This window comes from Porites lutea, chromosome 2, assembly GCF_958299795.1.
Source record: "Porites lutea chromosome 2, jaPorLute2.1, whole genome shotgun sequence".
In the NCBI taxonomy this organism is placed as follows: domain Eukaryota; kingdom Metazoa; phylum Cnidaria; class Anthozoa; order Scleractinia; family Poritidae; genus Porites; species Porites lutea.
The window spans coordinates 14,225,854-14,246,959 of NC_133202.1; the positions used below are offsets into that span (position 1 = coordinate 14,225,854).

General features: G+C 38.3%; 1 protein-coding gene across 1 annotated transcript; it reads right to left on the reverse strand.

Moving 5' to 3' along the window:
- Nucleotides 1-2,789: 2,789 nt before the first annotated feature.
- Nucleotides 2,790-21,092, reverse strand: LOC140927817 (copine-3-like). Its single transcript, XM_073377500.1, has 16 exons — nt 20,799-21,092; nt 19,016-19,195; nt 17,981-18,052; nt 16,631-16,705; nt 15,934-16,017; nt 15,551-15,640; nt 14,980-15,078; nt 13,749-13,835; nt 13,290-13,349; nt 11,852-11,985; nt 10,329-10,383; nt 8,983-9,034; nt 7,309-7,442; nt 6,058-6,221; nt 4,825-4,894; nt 2,790-3,031 (listed from the first exon to the last, which is right to left on the reverse strand). The coding sequence occupies exons 1-16, from the start codon at nt 20,955-20,957 to the stop codon at nt 2,927-2,929; spliced, it is 1,620 nt and encodes a 539-aa protein (XP_073233601.1). The 5' UTR covers nt 20,958-21,092; the 3' UTR covers nt 2,790-2,926.
- Nucleotides 21,093-21,106: the final 14 nt, after the last annotated feature.

Here is a 21,106-nt window from a genome sequence, read left to right on the forward strand (position 1 = left end):
TTGATTGTCTGTAGGTTAAGTCGTGATGTTATTGGCTATGAAGAGAAGAGAGAGCCTACGGACGAGATTGCTGAGACAGCCTCTTCAATAGTAACTCCGATCGTCGCCACATTTGAAACGATAAGACTCTGGGACGAGGTCACTGTTGAAATCGAGACCTCGGCCTAGGCGCACATGACTGAGCATCTCTTAATGGTAAGTGCGCGTGCGGAATGAACAACTCATGCGCAAATCTTTGTTTTGGTTGTAACTGTGACGCGAATGACTATGAATGGTGTGAAGACAGCGGTCTCCTCACTGACAAAACAAAGCTTCCAGTGACACAGCTCGGGCATGGTGATGCAGGGAAAGACAACCAAGGATATCACCCTCTTGGAAAACTGAATTGTTAAGGCACAGGATAAAAGCTAAGTTGTTTTAATCAATGAAAATAAATCACGCAGTTGTCAACTTCATTTATAAGAGCTTCGTTTGTTTAATTCACTTTTATGGACGTTAAATTCTATAAGGCTTTCATGGTACCAAACTTTAGAAATTGTTCGGCGGTTTGGCACTTCTGTAGGGCTCGAAATAAAGACAAGCTGGGGAAACTTAACAGAAGCGCGCTCAAGATCGTTGCTAACGAGAACGCTCTGCACTACAAGGATATTTAAATGAGATAAACTGTAACGATTTATATAGCACCAGATGCCGAGATATGTACATGTTAAGCATAGTTTTAAGGCAATCCATATTGACACGATGCCAAAATGTCTAGGTGGAATGTATCAAATGATGAATACAACAAACGATCTTCTACCGGTTTAAACGACATGCTGCCTGTTGCAGTTAATGGGAAAAACATATTTACTGGCCTAAAAAAACTTCACGCTCATAAAGACGCGCTGCTAAAGGTGAGATATTTGGAAATAAAAGAATAAACAAAAGTTCGCATGGCCTTTGCTTTTTTGGAAGGCAGTAATATCGCTACAAAGGAAAGACCGCGCAGGCTTCGACCAATGAGAGCGATTCAGTTCACGCTCCACCTATGCTTCTAGCTCGACTGTAAGTACAATGTCCCGAGAACAACAGCCATTCTGCGCGATAATCTGTTTTACGTCATCCTAAGAAATCTCTTGCTCGCGGGCGTGAAGAAATGAAATGTCATCATTTTATTACTCAACGACTCCATGCGGTCCCTGATCAAACAAATCGAGATTTTTTCTTTAGTGGCTGACTGCATATTTCAACTGTAAGTTCTTTTCTACATACACGCGCAGCGACAAGGATGTCTCCTCGGGATTTCGCCCAGCGGGGGCAATGAATTGTGCACGGGATTTTAGCCAATCAGAAACGGAAAAATATTTTGACTGGATAATAATAATAATATTTATTTCAAGGAGATTTTTCGTTATTGCAATACAATGGATTTTTATAGCTTAATTTTTTATTCCAGAACACGATCAACGGAACGCGCGTCCTTAGAAGTCAATTTATCAGAGACTAAGTAGGGCGAAGAAAAGGAGATCGAACACCTTGGTTCTTGTTTCAAGACTATCAAGTTTTGTGAAAACGTGATATTCTTGTGTGTAATATCACGTTTTGTGAAAGTGTAACGTCTTACTAATCTTGCGTTTCCGCAGTACTAGTATAAATATTTTCACGTTAATTGAAAGAGTGAGTTTCTTGTTGTCAAAGTTGCTTCCCACCCAAACAAAACTATTTTGACAAATAGCACCGACGTCTAAAATAATTGCTTTAGTAGAACATTAAGAAAATTGTAACTATACCTTCAAAACGTTACGGTGCGAGCGGGAAAACCGTGAACACCTGAAATATGCCAGGAATGTTATTTGTGTCCAATCACACGTCCGAAATACACTCGCCAAACGGCAGTGTTTACTGTTGCGTTCTAATTTTCGTTTGAAAACGCAGACATTTGGCAGCGTTTAGGCCTTCCGTCTACACTAATATGCTGAGTGAAAACGAAAACGCATCGATTTAAATACGCTCTTGATAGTTGACCAAAACAAAAACGCATACATATCGTATTAATGTGGACAGTGAAAAACGCACCAAAATGAAAACGATGACCGAGAATTTCGCTAAGAATTTCGCACGCGCGTGTGTCTGTGACATGCGCATAGAGTTGAACTTACGTCAGAACGTGCAGTTCTATCGTTTTCAAACGTTTTAGAATAGACAGTCGAAAACGCATCAAAGCGGTATATAGTGTGGACGGGAATCGATCGATGCGTTTTCAATGACAACGAAAACGGCTTCAATTTTAAGTTTCTCAGAAACTGCCCACCTACCCCTTCCCTAACTCAAAATTTTGCCCTAAGTGAGGAGTAAGTGTTAATGTTAGCTTAGGGGAGGAGTAGGTGGGCATTCTCCCACAACACCCATTAGTGTGGACAGGGCCTACAAGACCTACATGCTTTCAAGAGCCAAAATGTCAACATAAATTTTTCGTTTGACCGCTGTTGGCCCTCTTCTACCCCTTTCTAGCGCTAATCCAGAACACCCAGCCTTTTGAGCGAGCTACCCGTTAGCGCCTGTCTATCCTGACACTAAGTCGCACTACTCTTACGTAACAGCTAACGTCCGACTCGTTTGCTGGTCATTTTACTGTCGGTATATCTAGAACGCCAGCTAGCACCTGTACTACATAACGCTACCTGGTATGTAGAACGCAAGCTCGTGCCTTTTCAGTGGCCAGCTGCTGCCTGTTTAGAATTTTATTTGCGACTTCCAAGATTCCATGATGCAATTTGTTTCCGATAAAAAAAAATGTATAAGTCTTGTTTGCAGTTTCTCTTGGACTAACAACAGGCCACTGAGAAATTGAAAACAAAACTTGTGCAAACTCTTGAGGGAAAAACTAATTGCACTATGGGAACGTGAAAGCGCAGATCACTAGAACTCTGAAAAGAATGAAGACTTTTCAAGTTGGTCGCTGCTGAGGTTGGATGTTTCGTGCTTTGAAATAATCTGTCAGCTGTTTGGGTACCTCGGCCAATACTTCTTTAGCAAGTGCAGCAGGAGAGGACTAAAACAACAAATAAATGAACAAACTTAAAATTTGCTGTTGGGCATTACGCATAATGCTGCGTGCTATGTTTTATGTTCTGTCGGGAGAACGTAGTTGGCAATGTTGTTGGAACGTTATGTTGTTGAGATATTGCGTGCAATGTAAGAAACAACCGCGGTGCGGGTGTGATGTTGCGTGAAATATTGTGAGAATGTTTGGTTATTATTGCGTGCAATGTACAGAGTACTGTTACGAGCCATATTGTGCGCAACGTTGCATCAATACTGCGTGCAAAGTCACAGGTTATTTTACCTGCAAAATTGCAAGTAATCCTTCATTTTTGGCGCAATGCTGCATGCAAGGTAGAAAATTATGCTTCCTGTAATGCTATGTGCAATATTGCGGGCAAGGTTGCAAGTGATGATACCTGCTTACGTAGAAAATTACGTGCAAGGTTGCAAATATTACTACCGGTAAAGTTAGGCGCAATATTGCGAGCAATGTTGCAAGTTATGTCACTTGTAATACTACTAGCAATATTATATATAAGGTTGCATGTCATAATACGTATAATGTTATACGCAAGAAGGCATGCGAGGTTGCAAGTAGTACTTGCTTACTCTGTAATATTATGCACAAGGTAAGGTTATGAGCAATATTTAAAACAATGTAGCGCGTAATATTGCTTGCGAGGTAGCGACTGATAGTAACTGTAATTGTACGCGCAATATTTCGTGACGGATTGAAAGATTGCGTGCAAGGTTACAAGTCATGTTACCTGTAACGTTAGTTGGTAACATATTACGTGGGATATTGCCTGCAAGGTTGCAGATATTTCTACTTGTCAAGTTATACGCCATATTGCGAGCAAGGTTACAAGTAATGTTACTTGTAATAATACTAGCAATATCGGGTGCAAGGTTGCAAGTGATGTTACTTGTAATGGTACGCGCTAGATGGCGAGGTGCGACCCCACCCTGTAATGTTATGCACAAGATTGCGTGCAAACATGTAAGTGATACTAACAGTTATGTAATGCACAATATTGCTTGCGAGGTTGCAAGTGGTGCCACCTATAATTTTACGCGTCATATCGCGTGCAAAGTTGCAAGAGTAACTATGTGTGATTGTATGTGCAAGTGTTGCATTCAAGGTTGCAACTACTGCTACATGTTTTTTAATGTTGAGCGCAATATTGCCTGCAAGGTTGCAAGTGATGTCACCTCTAAAGCCACAACAGCAAAAACAAGACATATATTACTCATAAAAACAACTGTAGCGAGTTCTTTTCAAAAAGACTCGTGACTATAGTTCACTTACAGATATATTTGTTATGAAAACAGAGAGTTGCTTTCGCTGACAAACAAGTTTCCTGGATGTCGCAAAGTAAAATGTGAAAATCTTCAGTACGAATCTCAACCATATCCAAGCCCTCTTACCAAAATCTGAGTATTTCAGCTTTATGTGGGCTTGGAAACTCTTTTGCCTTTGTTTCGATCGACTGTTAACGAATAAATAAGCAAATTTTAACTGTCAGTTTGAGACAAAATGTTCTCTTCCAACCAAACTGATGAAGGCGTGTTGGTAAACAACAAAAAAAACATTTGTTTTCTGTGGCGCGCGTTAAGAGAAATTTGCAATTTTTTACTTTGTTGTAAAAAATTGGTTTATCACTCAAAAATCGGCAGAAATTCCCTCCAGATTTCCTTCGTGCATCTATAACTCGATATAAGCACGCTAGGCATGAACTAATTCTCAGTTTTTGCACGGCAATTATATTACACTTTAATAGCAGTGATGATATTTCTTACATGTTTGAAATTCCTGAACGGTACAAATTGAACAATGTCCCTCTGTGCGGATCTTCCACCAGCCATCAACCTGACGATCGTAAAGAGAAGAGTTGGTTGTTTACCTCTTACAAAAGTAAATGGAACATGACTTTTCGGGTCGTTCCAAGGGAAAATTTTCGAGAGCAACGGAATATCTGAAAAGGTAGCCCTTATTTCCGGACAGAATACCCAACGGAAATTCGTGCCTTTGCAGCCGTTTTTTGGTAAATGGAACTGATCTGTGCAAACGGTAAACGCGATTCAGGACTGAAATTTACTCGTCCTGATTTTTGCTTACCATTTGCCCAAACCATGACGCAACCATTTTTATCCATCGTAATCAGACTGTTATCATCCACTGTAATCAAACCCTTTCAAAGACTGTTACGCTGATACCGGAAGAGCCTTGAAGTTTCCTGAGTGCCAGAAGTATGTTTTGCGCATGTGAGCGATCTGCATTTCTGCAGAAGCCATCTTTGATTTTGGATATAGCAGACAGTAAAAAGCGCGATCAGTAAGGTAGCTATTGACCATTTTGGGGTCGCGCTGAAGACTGGGTCTGACTGTTGGACTGGTTTGGGAACGCTGTCCGTTCTTTTAGCGGAGCTCCAGAAGAAACTTTGGTAGTCACGTGACCATACGTCACACGCAGAACCTGAAAATGGACAACAGGGAGAGAGAAGGGAACTGCCCCTCCCACACCCCCCCTCCCTCTGACACCTGTGACTTGCACACCACCATGTAAGCGAATTCTAGAACCACCCTTCGCGACTTCGAGGCTACCAGGAGAAAGTAAAATTACTCATTGCTGCTTTATTTTACAGAAACTACACAAAAGCCTAAGGTAACCCTGCTAAGGACAAAAAGCTCCAGAGAGAAATAATGTTCCACAATTATCTAACGGGTTTGGATCCTATTTGGGGGGAGAGGTTACCCATTACTTGTGCACTGCAGCTGGGGAAGACTTGTGTTGGTGGCTAAAACTTTGACATCTTGAACGGTAGAAAGCGGCGTGCCAAAGGAAGATGTCAGGAAGGGCGCATATTCAACCCCCCCTCTTTACTGTCACCCTAGAGCTATCCCTTCGAACTTCATATAACGAATTTGTTCACAGTCTTCCTCCTATTCTGCATCAATTTAGTAATACGAAGATACACCGTCAGAAAGCGCAATATTATTAATACTGTTACAGTTTTGCTGAAGTTTCCTTACAATGCGTCATCGCTGTCAAGTTCTTCCATCATGGCAAAATCAGCACCTCCAACTCCAACAATAATGATTGACATGGGAAGCGCTGATGCTGCTACAACAGCCTGCTTGGTTTGATCCATGTCTGTGATTACACCATCAGTCAGTATTAGAAGTATGAAGTAGTTCTATAAAAAAAATAAGATGAAATAATAATAATAATAATAATAATAATAATAATAATAATAATAATAATAATAATAATAAACTGTTACATCTAAAGTGGACAAATACTTACTCCGAACTGAAAGTCTATTCCCCATTTTCACATAGACCATAATGCACCTTGTTTACCACCGATAATTTTGCATTGCCATTGTTTTCAGTTTCTCCTGGGTATTACAGTCGTCCAAAGTGAAATCGAAGACAGCGATTATGCAAACTTTTGGAGGGGTAAGCCGCATTATTTTATGGCCTATGTGAAATTGGTGAATTGACTTTTAAATTTACGGACGTGTTGGCACTAGGCACTAAGTTACGTCTCACGGGCTCGGACTCTCCTTTAGTTTTCTTTTGTGTTTTTAACTATGTGCTTAAAGACTTCGTGGTTTATTTATTCGTAAACTTTGCTGATTTTCTACAAAAAATTGTTAGCAACATGACGAGCAAAATCTTTCGTCGTTTAATCCACGTTTCAGCAGTTTAAACAGAGTCATCTGCCCAGGAAACAAACAAGTCTAAGAAAATTAGCCGTTAGTCTCTGGAATAAATATGTCGCTAGTCCTGAACACTGTGACCACATTGGCCTCTGTTGACAAGCCCAGGTATGGAGGCTAGTTTGAGCCATTAACCTTTGACCCTTCAACAGGTGAAAAAATAGATTCTCCTCACTTTTCACTTCATATGGCACTTTTAACATTCAGTCATCTCCGATTTTTCTTTTTCAAAAAATGTACTCTATTAAAAAGCTAATGTATTTAGGAAAAAGGTACTTTATGAGGACAATAGTTTTAGTAAAGTCTCGTACTGGAGACTGGACTGTCATTTCTTCTTTGCCATCCCGACCACACGAAGGTCTAACCGATTGTAAGGTGAATGACAGTACTTTCATTTCTAAGGTATTTAAGACTGGGTGTTGTTCCCTCTCTCTCGGCCAGCACTTCACCAACAAAGCTCACCCTGTCATAGTTTTATATCAAATAATTCACATGAATCATATCAATCACTCTGATATGCCGGACCAAAGTTCTGACAAAAAGCATACATGTTACTTACAGTGGCAGTAGGGGTTTGGGCTGCTTGTTGTGCAAAGTGTGCAACATGGTTGATGATAGGCGAGATGTTAGTTGGGCCATAAAGCTGTACACTTTGTATGCAGGTCTGATAAGCCTGAACTAAACCAGGGAGACCTAGAAGGAAAAGTCACACATTTACAGGGAGCCCAAGCGGAGGCGTTTAAAGTCAACATTGTTCTTTTTTTAAAGCTCAAATCCAATGTCAATATCCTTAGTTTGTACTTGAAATTGCACAAGATGCAATGCGCAAACTCTTGTTAATCAAGCAAGAAACTGAATAAATTGAATTATTTTGGTCTATTTTGCAGTATTCAGGAACAACAGACAAGAGGGCGTCTATTAGACTGGGGGCGTGTATTAGAGAGGGGCATCTATTCTAAGCGTAAGGAACGGATTTTCATTAGCCTGCGAATACAGCCGTTTCTCCTTTCTCCTCTCCGCTAGAGACGTTTCGCCAGCAGGAACGTGTGCGCCTCAGCAACATAAATTCCAAACTGATGACGTAAAATCTGTCCAGAATTTTTGTCAGGAGCTCTGATTGGTCGACATAATAATTCTATCGTTTTACCTATTGTTTACGAATGACAGACAACAGACAAACGGCCACAAAGGTCAAAGGCAAACGGGGTCGTCGTAAACGTGAGGAATCTACGTTCTACAAAACAGTCTTAGAAAAAGCATCTGAAAGTTTTGCTGAAGTTGCTCGTTCGCACTATAACACAAAACTTTACCATTTTCGACAGGAGAAACATGATTATCAACAAAATTACATTTGGATCCCCATGACTACCGGACTACCGGATTTGTTATGTAAACATTGATGTACGTCATCAGTATGGAATTTCTGAGGCCCAGACGTTCCTCCCGGCGAACGTCCCTAGCGGCGAGAAACGAGAAGAAACGGCTGTATTCGCAGGCTAGATTTTTATCAGACAATAGGCGTTTACTTGCAAGGGGGTACCTATAGAGCCTTTGGTGTCCTAAAATAATAAAATGGCGGCAATGTTGCTGTCCAAAACCAACCCTGAGGGAGTAGAACTCTTTTCTCATGTAAAGGCCTTCTATCGTCGCAATTAATTTGCATAGTTGCTGGCCACGTAAGTGAAAACGCTCTATTAGATCATTTACGGCTGTTACGGTAACGGAATCCCTTTTAGCCGGCTATAAAACAGCCAGTGAAGCGTACCGCGAGGGAACGTGCGAGGAAATGGCAAATTGCCACCCCTTGCACTAGTGTCTCTTTTTGCGTGTCGCTCACGCTCACGCGTCACCTCTAATGAAAATTAGTATAGGGAATAGCATGATTTGTAGTGATATTTGGAATAAATACCACGAGCGATATTTCGAAACTGTTACACGCAATTTCACGAGCCGTTAGTAGTGCGAAATTTGAGACAATTTTGAAATATCACGAGTGGTATTTATGCCAAATATAACGTAAAAATCATGCCATTATTTGTTTATACTACTACCTGCAAAAGGTTTGTAATTTTCACATGTAGGTATTTCAACATGTAGGTATTTCAAATTAAGCTGAAATACCACTGCTCTAAGCCAATTTCTCATGTAGTAGTATAATGTGTCGTAATTTCCCTTGAGACCGCTTTATACCCTGTGCTTTAGGTCATGCATAACAAGGATAGTTTAAGAATACCTGCACAGTACGGATTGCCAGGATTAAAGTTCAATGGAAACTGATGGGAAACCTGAAAAATTAAAGTAATTTGATTGTTTTTTTCACTTTAAAACAAAACTGCAAAAAATGTTTCCTGTATTATATAGATAGAGATACAGTAACGTGCAACATTGGTGTCTTATTTTGCCTTTTTAAGCAAGGAAGAGGTGAGTGTGGAGCGCAAGACACGAGCATAACGCCTTTTTCGACTACGTTCTCAGGCTACCATTATATTATCTTTCCCTTGCGCGATCTTACACGGGACGATTCGCAACGACGGTTTTTTTGCTCAACGCAGCGTAGCAGTGTTGGAACAATGTTGCAACCATTCGAAACAATGTCGCAACAACGTTGAAATGATGTTTTGCGTTAAAAATTGTCCTTGCAAATCGTCCCTTGTAACATCGCCTTTAATTATTTGGCATCTTATCCTCTTGCGCTTTGCTTCCACTTTGCGTCCACCTCACGCTTACCTTTGGTCTCCCCAAAATGCTGAAAATTATGCCTGTTATGCATAAGACTAAGGGTACAGTAATTGTAAAAAGAAATCAAAGGAGATATGAGATAAACAGGGTGTGTAATCTTTTGAGTTCTTCAATTCCATGACTTTTTCCATGGCCTTTTCTAGTTTTCCATGACCTTATGTTTAGCCGTCATTTTGGAAAGGTTTCAGAACTTAACTTGCTTTAGCATATTTTTACCTTAAACAGTTCAACAGAAACAAAGTGTGGTATCCACCAAAATGTTCGCGCTGTTTAATTACTCCTCTTTATCTTACATTGTCCTTGCTTTGTCATCTGCAGTAACTAATCTACCAAACAAAACTTTCATTTTCCATGACTTTCAAGGACCAAAAATTGAATTCCATGACTTTCTAGGCCTTGAAAATGAAATTTTACGACCTTCCAGGTTTTCCATGGACAGTACGAAGCCTGATAAAACATCAGAAAGCTTACATAATGATTTTGAGTCGAGTTTGAAACAGGAGCTCGGTAACAACGTAGCTCTGGACTCGAATTTTCAAAAGCAAGGTTAAACAAAGGTTAAACTAACTTCTGCAGTAGATTTGTTTAAAACGTAACTCGAGGTTCAAATTCGCCATTACCTTTTTTTTTACCCACGACTACCTCGTGACTAAGCTTTCCATTGATAATACTCTTAGCTGTTATGTGTACCAATTCAAAATAGCCTCCTCTAAGCAGCAATAGGAGTTAACCGCAGGTTTTGGCAATTTTACAAGACAATACGTTTAATCTGCTTTTGAACAACTGGGTCGGGTCCAAGGATTTAAGCTGTATAAAGCGGAAGTCCTTTTTCTCATTTACCTGATATGACGGTGGAATTCTGGCTCCAAACCCAAATGAGGGGAACAGTTTGTCACTGTAAAATAAAATCAAGAAGATATATGTTGTAGTTAATTTTTTATCTCAGGTAATTTTTATTTTTCTTTTGTTTCAACTTCATTAGCATACATTAACGTACCCAAAAATAAAAGAAAAACAAAAAATTACCTGAGATAAAAAAATTAACTACAACATATACGTAAAACGCATGACATCTAATTATGCCTTATTGACAAACGCCCAAATTGAAAACCAGTCACGCAAGGAACTCCTTAATATACGCCATGGCTGCTATGGTATAATCATAGACTAATTTCTGTGAATTTGTAAATTTTCCTAACTTTAATATTTTTTAAACGCTATTGCATTTTAAAGTTATTGTAAATATTTTTGATTTCATTTTTATTATTTATGGACTAGTCCTCTTGTCTACTATGATCTTAGTTTATCACGGTAATGTAAAATTACAATAAATTAATTTAAATAAATTAATAGGCCAATTCCGAGTTCCAAAAACACTCACTTTCGAAATGAAACCAAAAAGAAAATTCAGTGAAAATTAAGTTAAATAATTTATTTACATGGGAATGAAAAATCACTTCTATATCAAAGGCTGAGCCCTTAACCTCGTTTTGATACAGAGGCCCAGGGGAAAATGGCCTATAAAAATGATAGAGCCATAAGAAGTATCTTTCAAAATGTTTCAATTAAAGTGCTTAAATGATAGATTTTCCTACTCTGCCATACATATAAATCTACGGTGACTCGTAAGGACAAAACACTTTCCAGAATCCAAAAACACTTCCCAGAATCCAAAACACGTCCCAGATTCCAAAAACACTTTCCACAATCCAAAAACACATCCACAGAATCCAAAAAAACGTCCCAGAATCCAAAATCACTTCGAAGAATCCAAAACACGTCCGGATTCAAGAGCCACCGTATATAATTATCTGAAGTCCGAAAAAAGTATCCCTTTCTGATGAAGCCTCCCCATATAGGCCTTTATAGGCAGTGTGAGGCAGTGAATAGGCTCTCTGTCAGTGGGGAAAGGGTGAAAAAATCGGGAGGAGACCGAAGGCCTGTTTACAGGCTATATTACCATACTTCTGTTATGATAGAGTACTTAAGTGTGACGTCATAAAAATGAAATTTCTGGAATCATGGGATTTGTCAGGATATTCTGAAAGAACAACGTCCAAGAGGCCTACTTGCCAAAAATGAGCATTTCGGGCCAAATTGTCTCTGCGATCGTAGCCCAGTTATGCTTAAAAAATTCCATACATATCCTTCTAAAGTTTTTAAAGTCGATCCAAAAGAAAATTAGAAGGGTTTGTATGGAGTTTTCTGAGTATAACCGGCTAATATCTCAGAGACAATTTGCCCCGAAATGCTCATTTTTGGCAAGATGGCCTCTTGGACATTGTTCTTTCAGAATATCCTGACAAATCTCATAATTTCAGGAACTTAATTTCTATGACGTCATCAGTATAGTACTCTATTACCTGTCATAATCCTGAATAATTTCCCCCACAGCCATCAACGCCTGCATGTATTCATTTGGTGCATAGGGATTCATGAAGTGAAGTGAAGTGCTCTTAGTAGGGTCACCATTAGAGGCTGTAAAGTCTATTCCAACCTGTCAGCCATGTAGAAAAATTAACATAGAGGGCCAATAGAACTACAGCCTGTACAGTGATAGTACCCTTATAATTTATAGTCAGCGTTGTCAGAAAGGTTTGAAGTAGACGGCTGAGTTGTCAAAGTAACTGGCCAGTCCTAGGATATTTTATTTAACAAATGCCATCTGTAAAGAAATGCCAAGCAGAGTAGCCGGCTACTTTTGACAACCCTGTATAGTGCTTCTCAAGGTGGGAGAGTCCAATATTTTCACATCTCCACAGTGAGATGTTACTTCTCTACGACTGTATGGGCAAAACTATGGCTACAACAAGTTGCAAAAGTTAACTTGAGACACAATACCGTATTTTGGCTTAGATGACCTGTCCTTGATCTTGTGCTTGTGATCCCCCCTCCACCCCTTAACATAGTGATTAGCAATACAAGACCATGCTCAAAACTTGGGGGAACAACTTTGAAAAGAAGGGAGGAGGAAGGTCAGAATAAAAATTTCATCTCACAGACCTGTGACTAACACAGATTTGAAGCAAGAAAAGTCGTTTTTTCGTTGGAGTCTCTCAAAATGTTTGCAACTGGTTGTAGTGCTCAGCAGTGAGCAGTTACTTGACTGTAAGAGACAAAACAACTTACTACTGAGTGAAGTTGTTAGTAAGTTATTTTACAGTTGATGTCCTCTGCAATGAGGATAATAGGCCACGTCTGACTTCCAAAAACCCCACTTTCAAATTAAGGCCAAGTGCACAGCCTTTCCTGTGAAAACGAGTTTCACTTACATGGATGAAAAAATGCCTCATTATGATATAGTTTACTTGCACTAAATTTGCATAGACTAACAACAAGCCTCTCTTTAAATCCTCATTCCTCAACCACCACCCACCCACCCACCCCAACAACTCCAACCCCCACTTACAGCAAGCCTCTCTTGAGGAAGATATTGGCACTTCTAATGGTTGGATACTAGTGACAGAATCAGAGTCAGAGTTGTAATGAGCGTGAGAGAGTTTTTTAAACCAATCATGTTGTATAATAGAGTCGATAGGAACAGATAAAAATTGTAAATTCATGTGTTAATTATTGTTAGTTAATCACTAGTCTTTATTTTTATACCTTGTAATTATCACACGGCATGTCTGAAAACCAGTTTGCTGAGCCATTTACCGTGTTTAAATAAAGTTGATTGATTGATTCATTAATAAATTATAAACCTACAACTTAATGAGAAATGGTCCAGTTAAGTGTAAGTTCAGAAAGGTCTTAGAATTAAAAAGTAAGAATATTAACAAATTTTGTTTCAAAACTCACCGTAAAGTTAAGTTGACAGCCACCTTGAATAAAGTCCAAAAATGAGGATACTTTCACTACCTGTAAAAATAAGAAGGAACTCTAAAATTATGAGGCTATGCAATAACATGGGAACATGTAAAGAAAAAAATCAAACCAGTAATTGCTTAATCAAATCAATTTGGGTTTAGGGATAAAAAATAAAGGTAAAAAGGTGATTTGTGGCTACTACAAACACAGCTCTTTTACATGTTACACGTACAAAAATTATAATTATTTTTGGCTCACCTCTGAAAAAGGAAGCCCTAATGTTGGATCTTATTGTAACTCTAATTCAATTTGATTTGAGCTTTTTTTTATTTATGTTATTCACTGAACCAACAAACATGTAGCCTGTGGGGAGCAGACGCTTTTTTAAGCTCTTGTTTCACCTGCCAAAAAAGCCTGTGAGGGCTCAGAGTTTGAAAGTAATCAATGTACCTCACATTTTGATAGAAAAATTACTCCAGAATTCTTGTATCCACGCTTCTTCTTCTGTTTCTTTTCATTCATTGATGGCCATTGAACCTGGAAATTAACAGCAAAAAAGAGTGTGACATGAATCAAAGTGATTCCTTAGTAAAAATACCTAACATAGATTGTAGATGAAACTTGGAGAAATGATGTAACAAGTCAAGAAGATGAGCAAAATTTCATAAAAAGTGGGGGTCACTGTGCTCGTTTTGACATCACAATGCTGGCAAATAAGGCTATTTAGGAGTCTTTGGCAAGAATTGCGCGCAGCCCAAAACTATACAAAAAGGAGATTTTTTCGATGATACATGTCGATGTGGTATCGCACAAAATTGAACTTAAATGTATTGTTTATCCACTTATGTACCAGAAAAAATGTCTTTTAATGCCCTTGTTTAATTTTTACTCTGCGCTCCAAAATAAACTTCATTTGGACATAAAATTATGCTACTCGACTCGTTATAGCTCAATCCATACAAATCAGTGAAATCGCCAAAAAACTGAATGTAGATTTATGTCAGTTTTTTTGCATTGAAAGGAAGCACTGTTATATTAAACTCATGAAATAAAAAATGGGGTTCACTGTACTCGTTTTTGCAGTAGAGCTGCAGAAAGTGCACTTGAAATGCATTTCCTTTGACTTTTTAGAGAGGAATGGGAGTGAGTTTCAAAATGACATGTATGTGGAAGAAGGAAGAAAGCTTTAAAACATCTGTTTTTAAAGAATTTATGTCAAGATATCACAGTTACAATGTAAGACGCAATGTGATAAAGACAGCGCTTAGATAAAAATCAAACTGAGTAAGCAGACATCCACCATCGAGGTTCTCTGAGAGGATGTCAAACTCTTAGAATATGTTATACGCTTCTTAGAATACGTTATGCACATTCCCAACACATTGAGCTTTATCTCAGCAAGAAATACCTGTAAGGGCCTGTTTACATGGCATTGGGGGACCCCAGGAAGGTGGGGCAACCCACCTATACATAGATCTCTAATTTTAATTTGATAATGTTCACATAATAGGTTAGCCACATGTTACCTCACCTATTTGGGATCCCCCACCTCCATGTAAACAGGCCCTAAATGTACAATTGCCAGGTGACCTCTCCCCTAAAAGAAAGTGTAGCATATTTTTGCATGAATTCATCTACCCTTGTCATCACTATAAGTTTAATCAATGTTGACTGTATTTACCTCCTTGGGGGGTTGAACAGAGCACATCTCTCTGAGATTTGTGGTGAATGATCCAATAAAGTCATGTGATCCATCTGAATCCCAGTCAAAACATGAAATCTGAAAATTATTTTACCATTAATAGTCTCAACACACAAGTATCATTATTAGACCTCAGTCAAGTTTTATATTATTTCTTTGACTTACATGTAGTAATGTAAGTAGTAAGACTTAAGAAAAGGACAATTTAAATTACTCTTACAGTAACTATCGTTTTATCATACCGTTACAATTTCTTATAGTGCTCTTTATGAAAATTAACATGGTACAATATGATCAATAATGGTTGTACATCATAGTGAGGTGTTTTAATTATTATGCAAGTGTTAAAATAAAAGGATTTACCAGGGGTTTCAAAATGTTTTGAAGTAGGCGGCCGACTCTGGAAAAGTAGGCGCCTGTGACAACTGAGGGGCCAAAAGGCCCTGAAGCTTAGGGGGGTCTAGAGTAACCGGTGAACTACAGTCAAGTAGCTTGTTTTGAAACCACTGATGCACATCATAAAGGACTAACGTATTAAAATAATGCTTACTCTAATGGTCCTGTCATAATCTCCATTACAAATCTGCTGTACTGGGATTTGAAATGCTTTCCACCTTGGATTCAAATTGTTCTTAACAACCTGCAAATTGGATTAATGTTACAATGAACGCATAAAGACCTAAAATATTTTGTTACAAAGTCATGTTGGAAACTCAGAATACATGTACATGTGTTGCTTGAGCCTGAAGACACCACTAGAAGTTAAGAAGTTACATTGTAACCTTAAACTACATAATAATTATACATTGTATAATAATTATGTTTGGTTAGTAGAGATATATTAACTATAGTTTCAAAAATTTAATAAGCAGTTAATGTCTTAGGATATCTCTTTTTGTTATGATTTTCAGTAACTAATCACATTAAACAGACCTCTGTTCTATGGACAACAACAAATGTTCCATCTTCTTTTGACCTTGCAAGTTCCAAATAGGGGTCACTCTTTCCAAGAAAATCCTACATGGATTAAAAAGTATTATCTTATATTTTTAACAGAAATGCACATAGAAGAACATTTGATCTCATATCCACAACTAGGTATCCTGGGCCTATACTAAATTCTGATAAAAAAGAAAACAAGCAAAAAAATAGTAGCATCATAACTGTCTTTAAGTTAATTTCCTCACATTTAAAAAATTAATTAAACATACAGTACAAAGTACATACAAAGGCTTTTTGTACTTTTTTGGTCACAGCTTGTGCTCATTATCACTGCTTGTTCTAAGAAAAATTGTAAATACAGTACATGTACATGTACATGTAGTACCGACTGGCACACAGGAAGTAGTATTCAACGTGCTGTGTTGATCAAGACCTGTCAGCGATATGTTGCCACGTTAGTTTTACCATGTACAATGTACATGATATACAAAGCAGTTATCTTATGGTAACCCATAAATTGGTGAGACTTTACAAAGTACAAGTCAGTTCAAGAGAACTACATGCCACTTAGACATGCACATGACTGATCATTGTGAGATCCCTTTGAATATGAAACACTCACCTCAGAATGGATCTTGTGCTACATTACCATTATTTTTATCACAGAAACTGGTAATAAATCACAAACCTTCTTGTCTAGTTTTTCAGCCCTGAATTGGAAAAGCACTTCATCATTTCCACCAGTAACCTCTTCTGCAACCACCTACAGGTGTATGACATACAAAATTTAATTGATTATTTTACAAGTAAACCAGGGATGCATTAATATTACCACTTGAATTAAAATTAAACAACTGTGGCTAAATGTAATTTAGGTAAGCTACAGTAAAATTCTGAAAATAAGCCCTTTGATCTCCAAATATAAGACCCCAAAATTGTAACAAAAAATCCCCTCAGATAATTGCCCTTCAAATAAAAGCCCTTGGAAATTACCCTCAAAGCAAAGCAAAAACTGTACATGTACAGTAACACATAAATTTTTGCATTTGCCAAAAAACTATTACGTCTGCCAAATGATTGTGTCACAGTTTATTGCTGTTTGCGTAGTTCACTGTTTAGTCTTGGCTTGGATTTCCTCAGTCCATATACAACAAAGTACTTGCATGGAGCCCTGAGGTTTGGAAAGATCTGCGTCCTCAAGGCAAGTTTCACTAAAAACTTGCTGCAAATTACTGACGTAAATTTCCTTCCAACTATAAGTTATTCCAATGGATTTTGAGACAGTTAAGGCACCAATCAACTCTGAAAACATCTTTTGTTGATGATCGAGTTAAATAAACTTTTTGATTTAAAATATTAAAATAAATGACTTTGTTCAGAATACACTGCACAAATAATAATGATATTATAACATTGATAATGATATAATTTAACAAACATAGCAATAATATCGTAATGTGATCAATAATAAAACAAGCAGTAGTTTTGTACTAGGGAGTTTTAGCAACAAAGAGAATGTCAAAACAACAAAAGGTTTATAAAGCAAAACAACAAGTCTGCAGGTGCATCACACTTTTCTTGTGCATTTCTTTGCCATTACTTCACGACTATGAGTACGTACAGCTGTAAAAAAACCTAATTTAACATTTCAGGGAAGACATAAACAAGCAACAACAAAACTGTCTATCTCAAGATTTCTAAACTTGAGTGCAGTCCCTAAGAAATCAATACCAGGGAAATTTGCCTTCATCAACATTAAACATTTTCAGCGAATTGAAATGAAATAAACACGACAAAGTTTGACAAAATGCTAATTCATTTTAAAAGCGACTTTTTCGCTGCCGTCGCTATCATCGATGCTAAAACTCCCTACTACAATCATAACAGAGGGGCCATTTTCATCTTTTTCATTAACCTCCTATAAATTCAAAAATTTATTTCACCAACACTAGTACAGGATGAACAATCAACATTATCCAGTCAAATAGTCTTTAAAGGCAATTGATATTATAAACATCCACTTATTTTAAAAACCTACTGTTATGGTTCCAGCTTGCCCAGATGTTCCCTTAAATAACAGTGGTTTTGTATAAGTTCCAGATGACACAAGCTGAAGAAAAATAAAATAATGGTTTAAGCAGAAGAAATAATCAGTGTGATCTCTAATAAATGTATTAATTTATTCTGCCAGTGTATAGGAATTCTAGCTTATAGCTGATTGCTTTGGGGATTGGGAATTGGCAACTGGATATTAGGCATTTGGCCAAACCAAATAATGCAATGATTTGCAGGAGCTAGTGACCACCGAAAAATATAGCCTCCTAATGCCTAAAGCAACCTTATTGAATGAGCTGCATGCAAAATTTGGCTTATTATAGACTTGCCAGCCCCAAAAAATCCTGAGATTCTATGCCTATACAGATGTAGCTGGAAAAGTACTGAATTAGTGGGAACTCAAGGAAATGAGATTTCCCAAACTCCCAAGTGGAAGGGCTTCCCGAGGGAATCATGGGTATTCTAAGTCATGCACACATGCACACAACTTTTGTTGGCATGCAGCCATCTGGAAATGTGAGATTAAGATTATTTTTTAAATAACAGCAAGACTACACATTTTGGTGGCAGTGGCAAGTAATGGTGGGTTGAAGAAAGTAATAACTAAATGTGACTGGCCTTTGAATTAAAAGTGCTATTTACATGTAACTCAAAAACAAAACCTACAGATGCTCCAAATTTAAAGATTCTTGAAGTGTGACTTTTTGGGAAAGTGTGGAACATCAGTTGTGGACCCCTGAGAGTGTGAGAAAGGTCATGAAATTGTTAGACTCACTACAAACTCATGAGACTTGGCAAGTCTTTTAATTTTTCAGCTACACCACTCTGCCAAATGATGCAATCATCTGAGTGGTGGCAAGGTTTTAATCATGTGGTCTAGCTCAGAACTTCCTGCTCAAGCACAGTGGCGCTTGGCTGCAAACTGTGCTAGCCAGCTGGTGGTCATGCCAACGGGAATGAACATAATAAGTTACACATCCCTTTATAAGTGAGCATTGTAGCTTTTTTGGCCACTTACCTGACCCAATGTGCATTCTAACTCCCCTAAGAAATCTGCAGTTTTCAAGTTGCCAGTGGGGCTATCAATATCATAGATAAAAAACTTCAGCTTCTGAAGCTCTTCAAAAAAGTAGTCCACTAGAACAGCTTTAGAAAATTGAGGATTTAAAGTATTATCCAACTTTTCAGTCCTACCAACCTGAAAAAAGGAAGGAAAATCCAGTTAACAACAAGAAAAAATTATTTTCCACTTCTTCAAAATATTAATTTCCTATTTAAGGTTCTGTTCCTTGGTGAGTTTGTTCACATGTTTTCAAAATAAAAAAGATATTACAAGGCAGAATTGGCTGATAAACAGCAGCAAGTGGTACAAATATTTCTCCTGACTGAAAGCCAAGATGACAAAGAAAAGTCAGTAGAACTTTAATTTCCAGATATTAATTGTAATTTGAAGCAGGGTTAAGATACAGTGACCCAGGATTAGCATGTTATGTGATTCCGATCTGAATGTTCACAAAAAAATATAAATAGCCTAAACTTTGATGCTTGGGTGTTTTAAAAGGACTGCTAAAATCATCAGGGGAAATGCTTTTGAACAAAAGAAACAGATCTCAGAGTTGACTTGAACCTTGTGTCAGTAATAACTAGTCTTTGAACAACCAACCATGAACACGGACTGACAAAGAGGACAGACAATTCTTTTTGTTTTTGCTATCAGAAGAAAGAAAGGAGAGATGTCTGACCTTCGCATTGACATTACACAAGAGACGCATTAGGACAAGACAGTCAAAGGAAAATAATAACCATTTTAAGAGATGCAAGCCTTTTGTTTGTCTTCTCCCAGTTTGTCCCTTGCTCTCTGGCATGGCAGTTTTGTACCATGTGAATGACTACAGTGTACATGTACAGACTGTAGCTGCAAAGGGTCTATAGCAAAGTCAATGTGATGACACTGACAACTGCACAAATGATATAAAAACCTTCCTTGTGTACCAAACCAAAAGTAAAATGGTAGATTGATCACCTGAAAATGAAGTTTTGTTCAGTCGTTTTCATGTGATTTCCCATTCTCAGTAGGCCATTTTTACAGTTGTGTGCTCAGTGCCCTGGCCTTTGAACAGCTTTGTGAGGCTGGCAGTGACCTTGTTTTGTTACAAACCTAATCTTGTTTTTCATATGTAAATGACCATGTTCATGGGCTTGTTAGCATGAGAATACCACAATTTGCACATGTAAAGCAGGAAAGTTTGTAACAAAACAGGTCACCGCCAACCTCACTTCTATTCAAAGGCCAGGGCACTGAGCACACAACTGTAAAATGGCCGATTTGGCACTCTGTCGTCTATGATAAAATTTGCCTAATTTGTGAGTTTTATGTTCCCCATAATGCAGTTTGCTTTCCCCTCCAAAGTATTGGACTAATAATTGTCCCTAGAGACTCATGCAAAATTCTGTGGGGAAAACAAATTGAATTATGGTAAATGTGAAAGCCATAGATACATGTAGCCAGAAAATCCCCACCACCTCCCTCTGACCCGAAATCAAGGATGGAAAAATGGTGTGATTTATCCTTTGTACTGCTTCATCTTTGACTTTAGGGAATATATGGGAGTTTTGCTTTTCCATTTAACTCTGTCCATGACTGTGGTCTCTGGACTACGGAAAAACAACTCCAGTAAGGGCGGGCGGGCGGGGCTTATGCAAGTCCAACGCTTCGACCCCTCTGCCAAGACCACACTCCCGGGACCACACTGCATAAACTGAACATGCTAGTACAAAACCTCTATTAGTGGGCCATTTACCTCCGACCAGTTGCCATCCTTGAATATCATAACGACCGCCATTGGGTCAGATTTGGACAAAACATCTTTGTCTTTCAAGTTCTTGCAAGAGATGTTCAACTGGACGCGGGTCACGCACTGAACCGATGGAGCAGATGGGAGCGGGTATGATGCCTGCATATCTTTTCATACGCTTCTTTGTGACTCCAAGTGGTTTATGCGGCGTTAGTTAGTGCTGCTAACGAACGTTTTCCACATAAGTAAAGACATTTTTCCTCCTTTGTCTGAGAAACATACAGAAAGTGACGCCTGATTTTAGACTGCGAAGG

Excerpts from the sequence above, each read along its gene's own strand:
- LOC140927817 (XM_073377500.1), bottom strand. The coding sequence starts at position 20,957 with ATGCAGGCATCATACCCGCTCCCATCTGCTCCATCGGTTCAGTGCGTG. Across the intron at positions 7,443-8,982 it reads TGGCAATCCGTACTGTGCAG|GTCTCCCTGGTTTAGTTCAG; the intron begins GTATTCTTAAAC and ends TTTTCCTTCTAG. Across the intron at positions 6,222-7,308 it reads CCCAAACCCCTACTGCCACT|AACTACTTCATACTTCTAAT; the intron begins GTAAGTAACATG and ends TTTTTTTTATAG.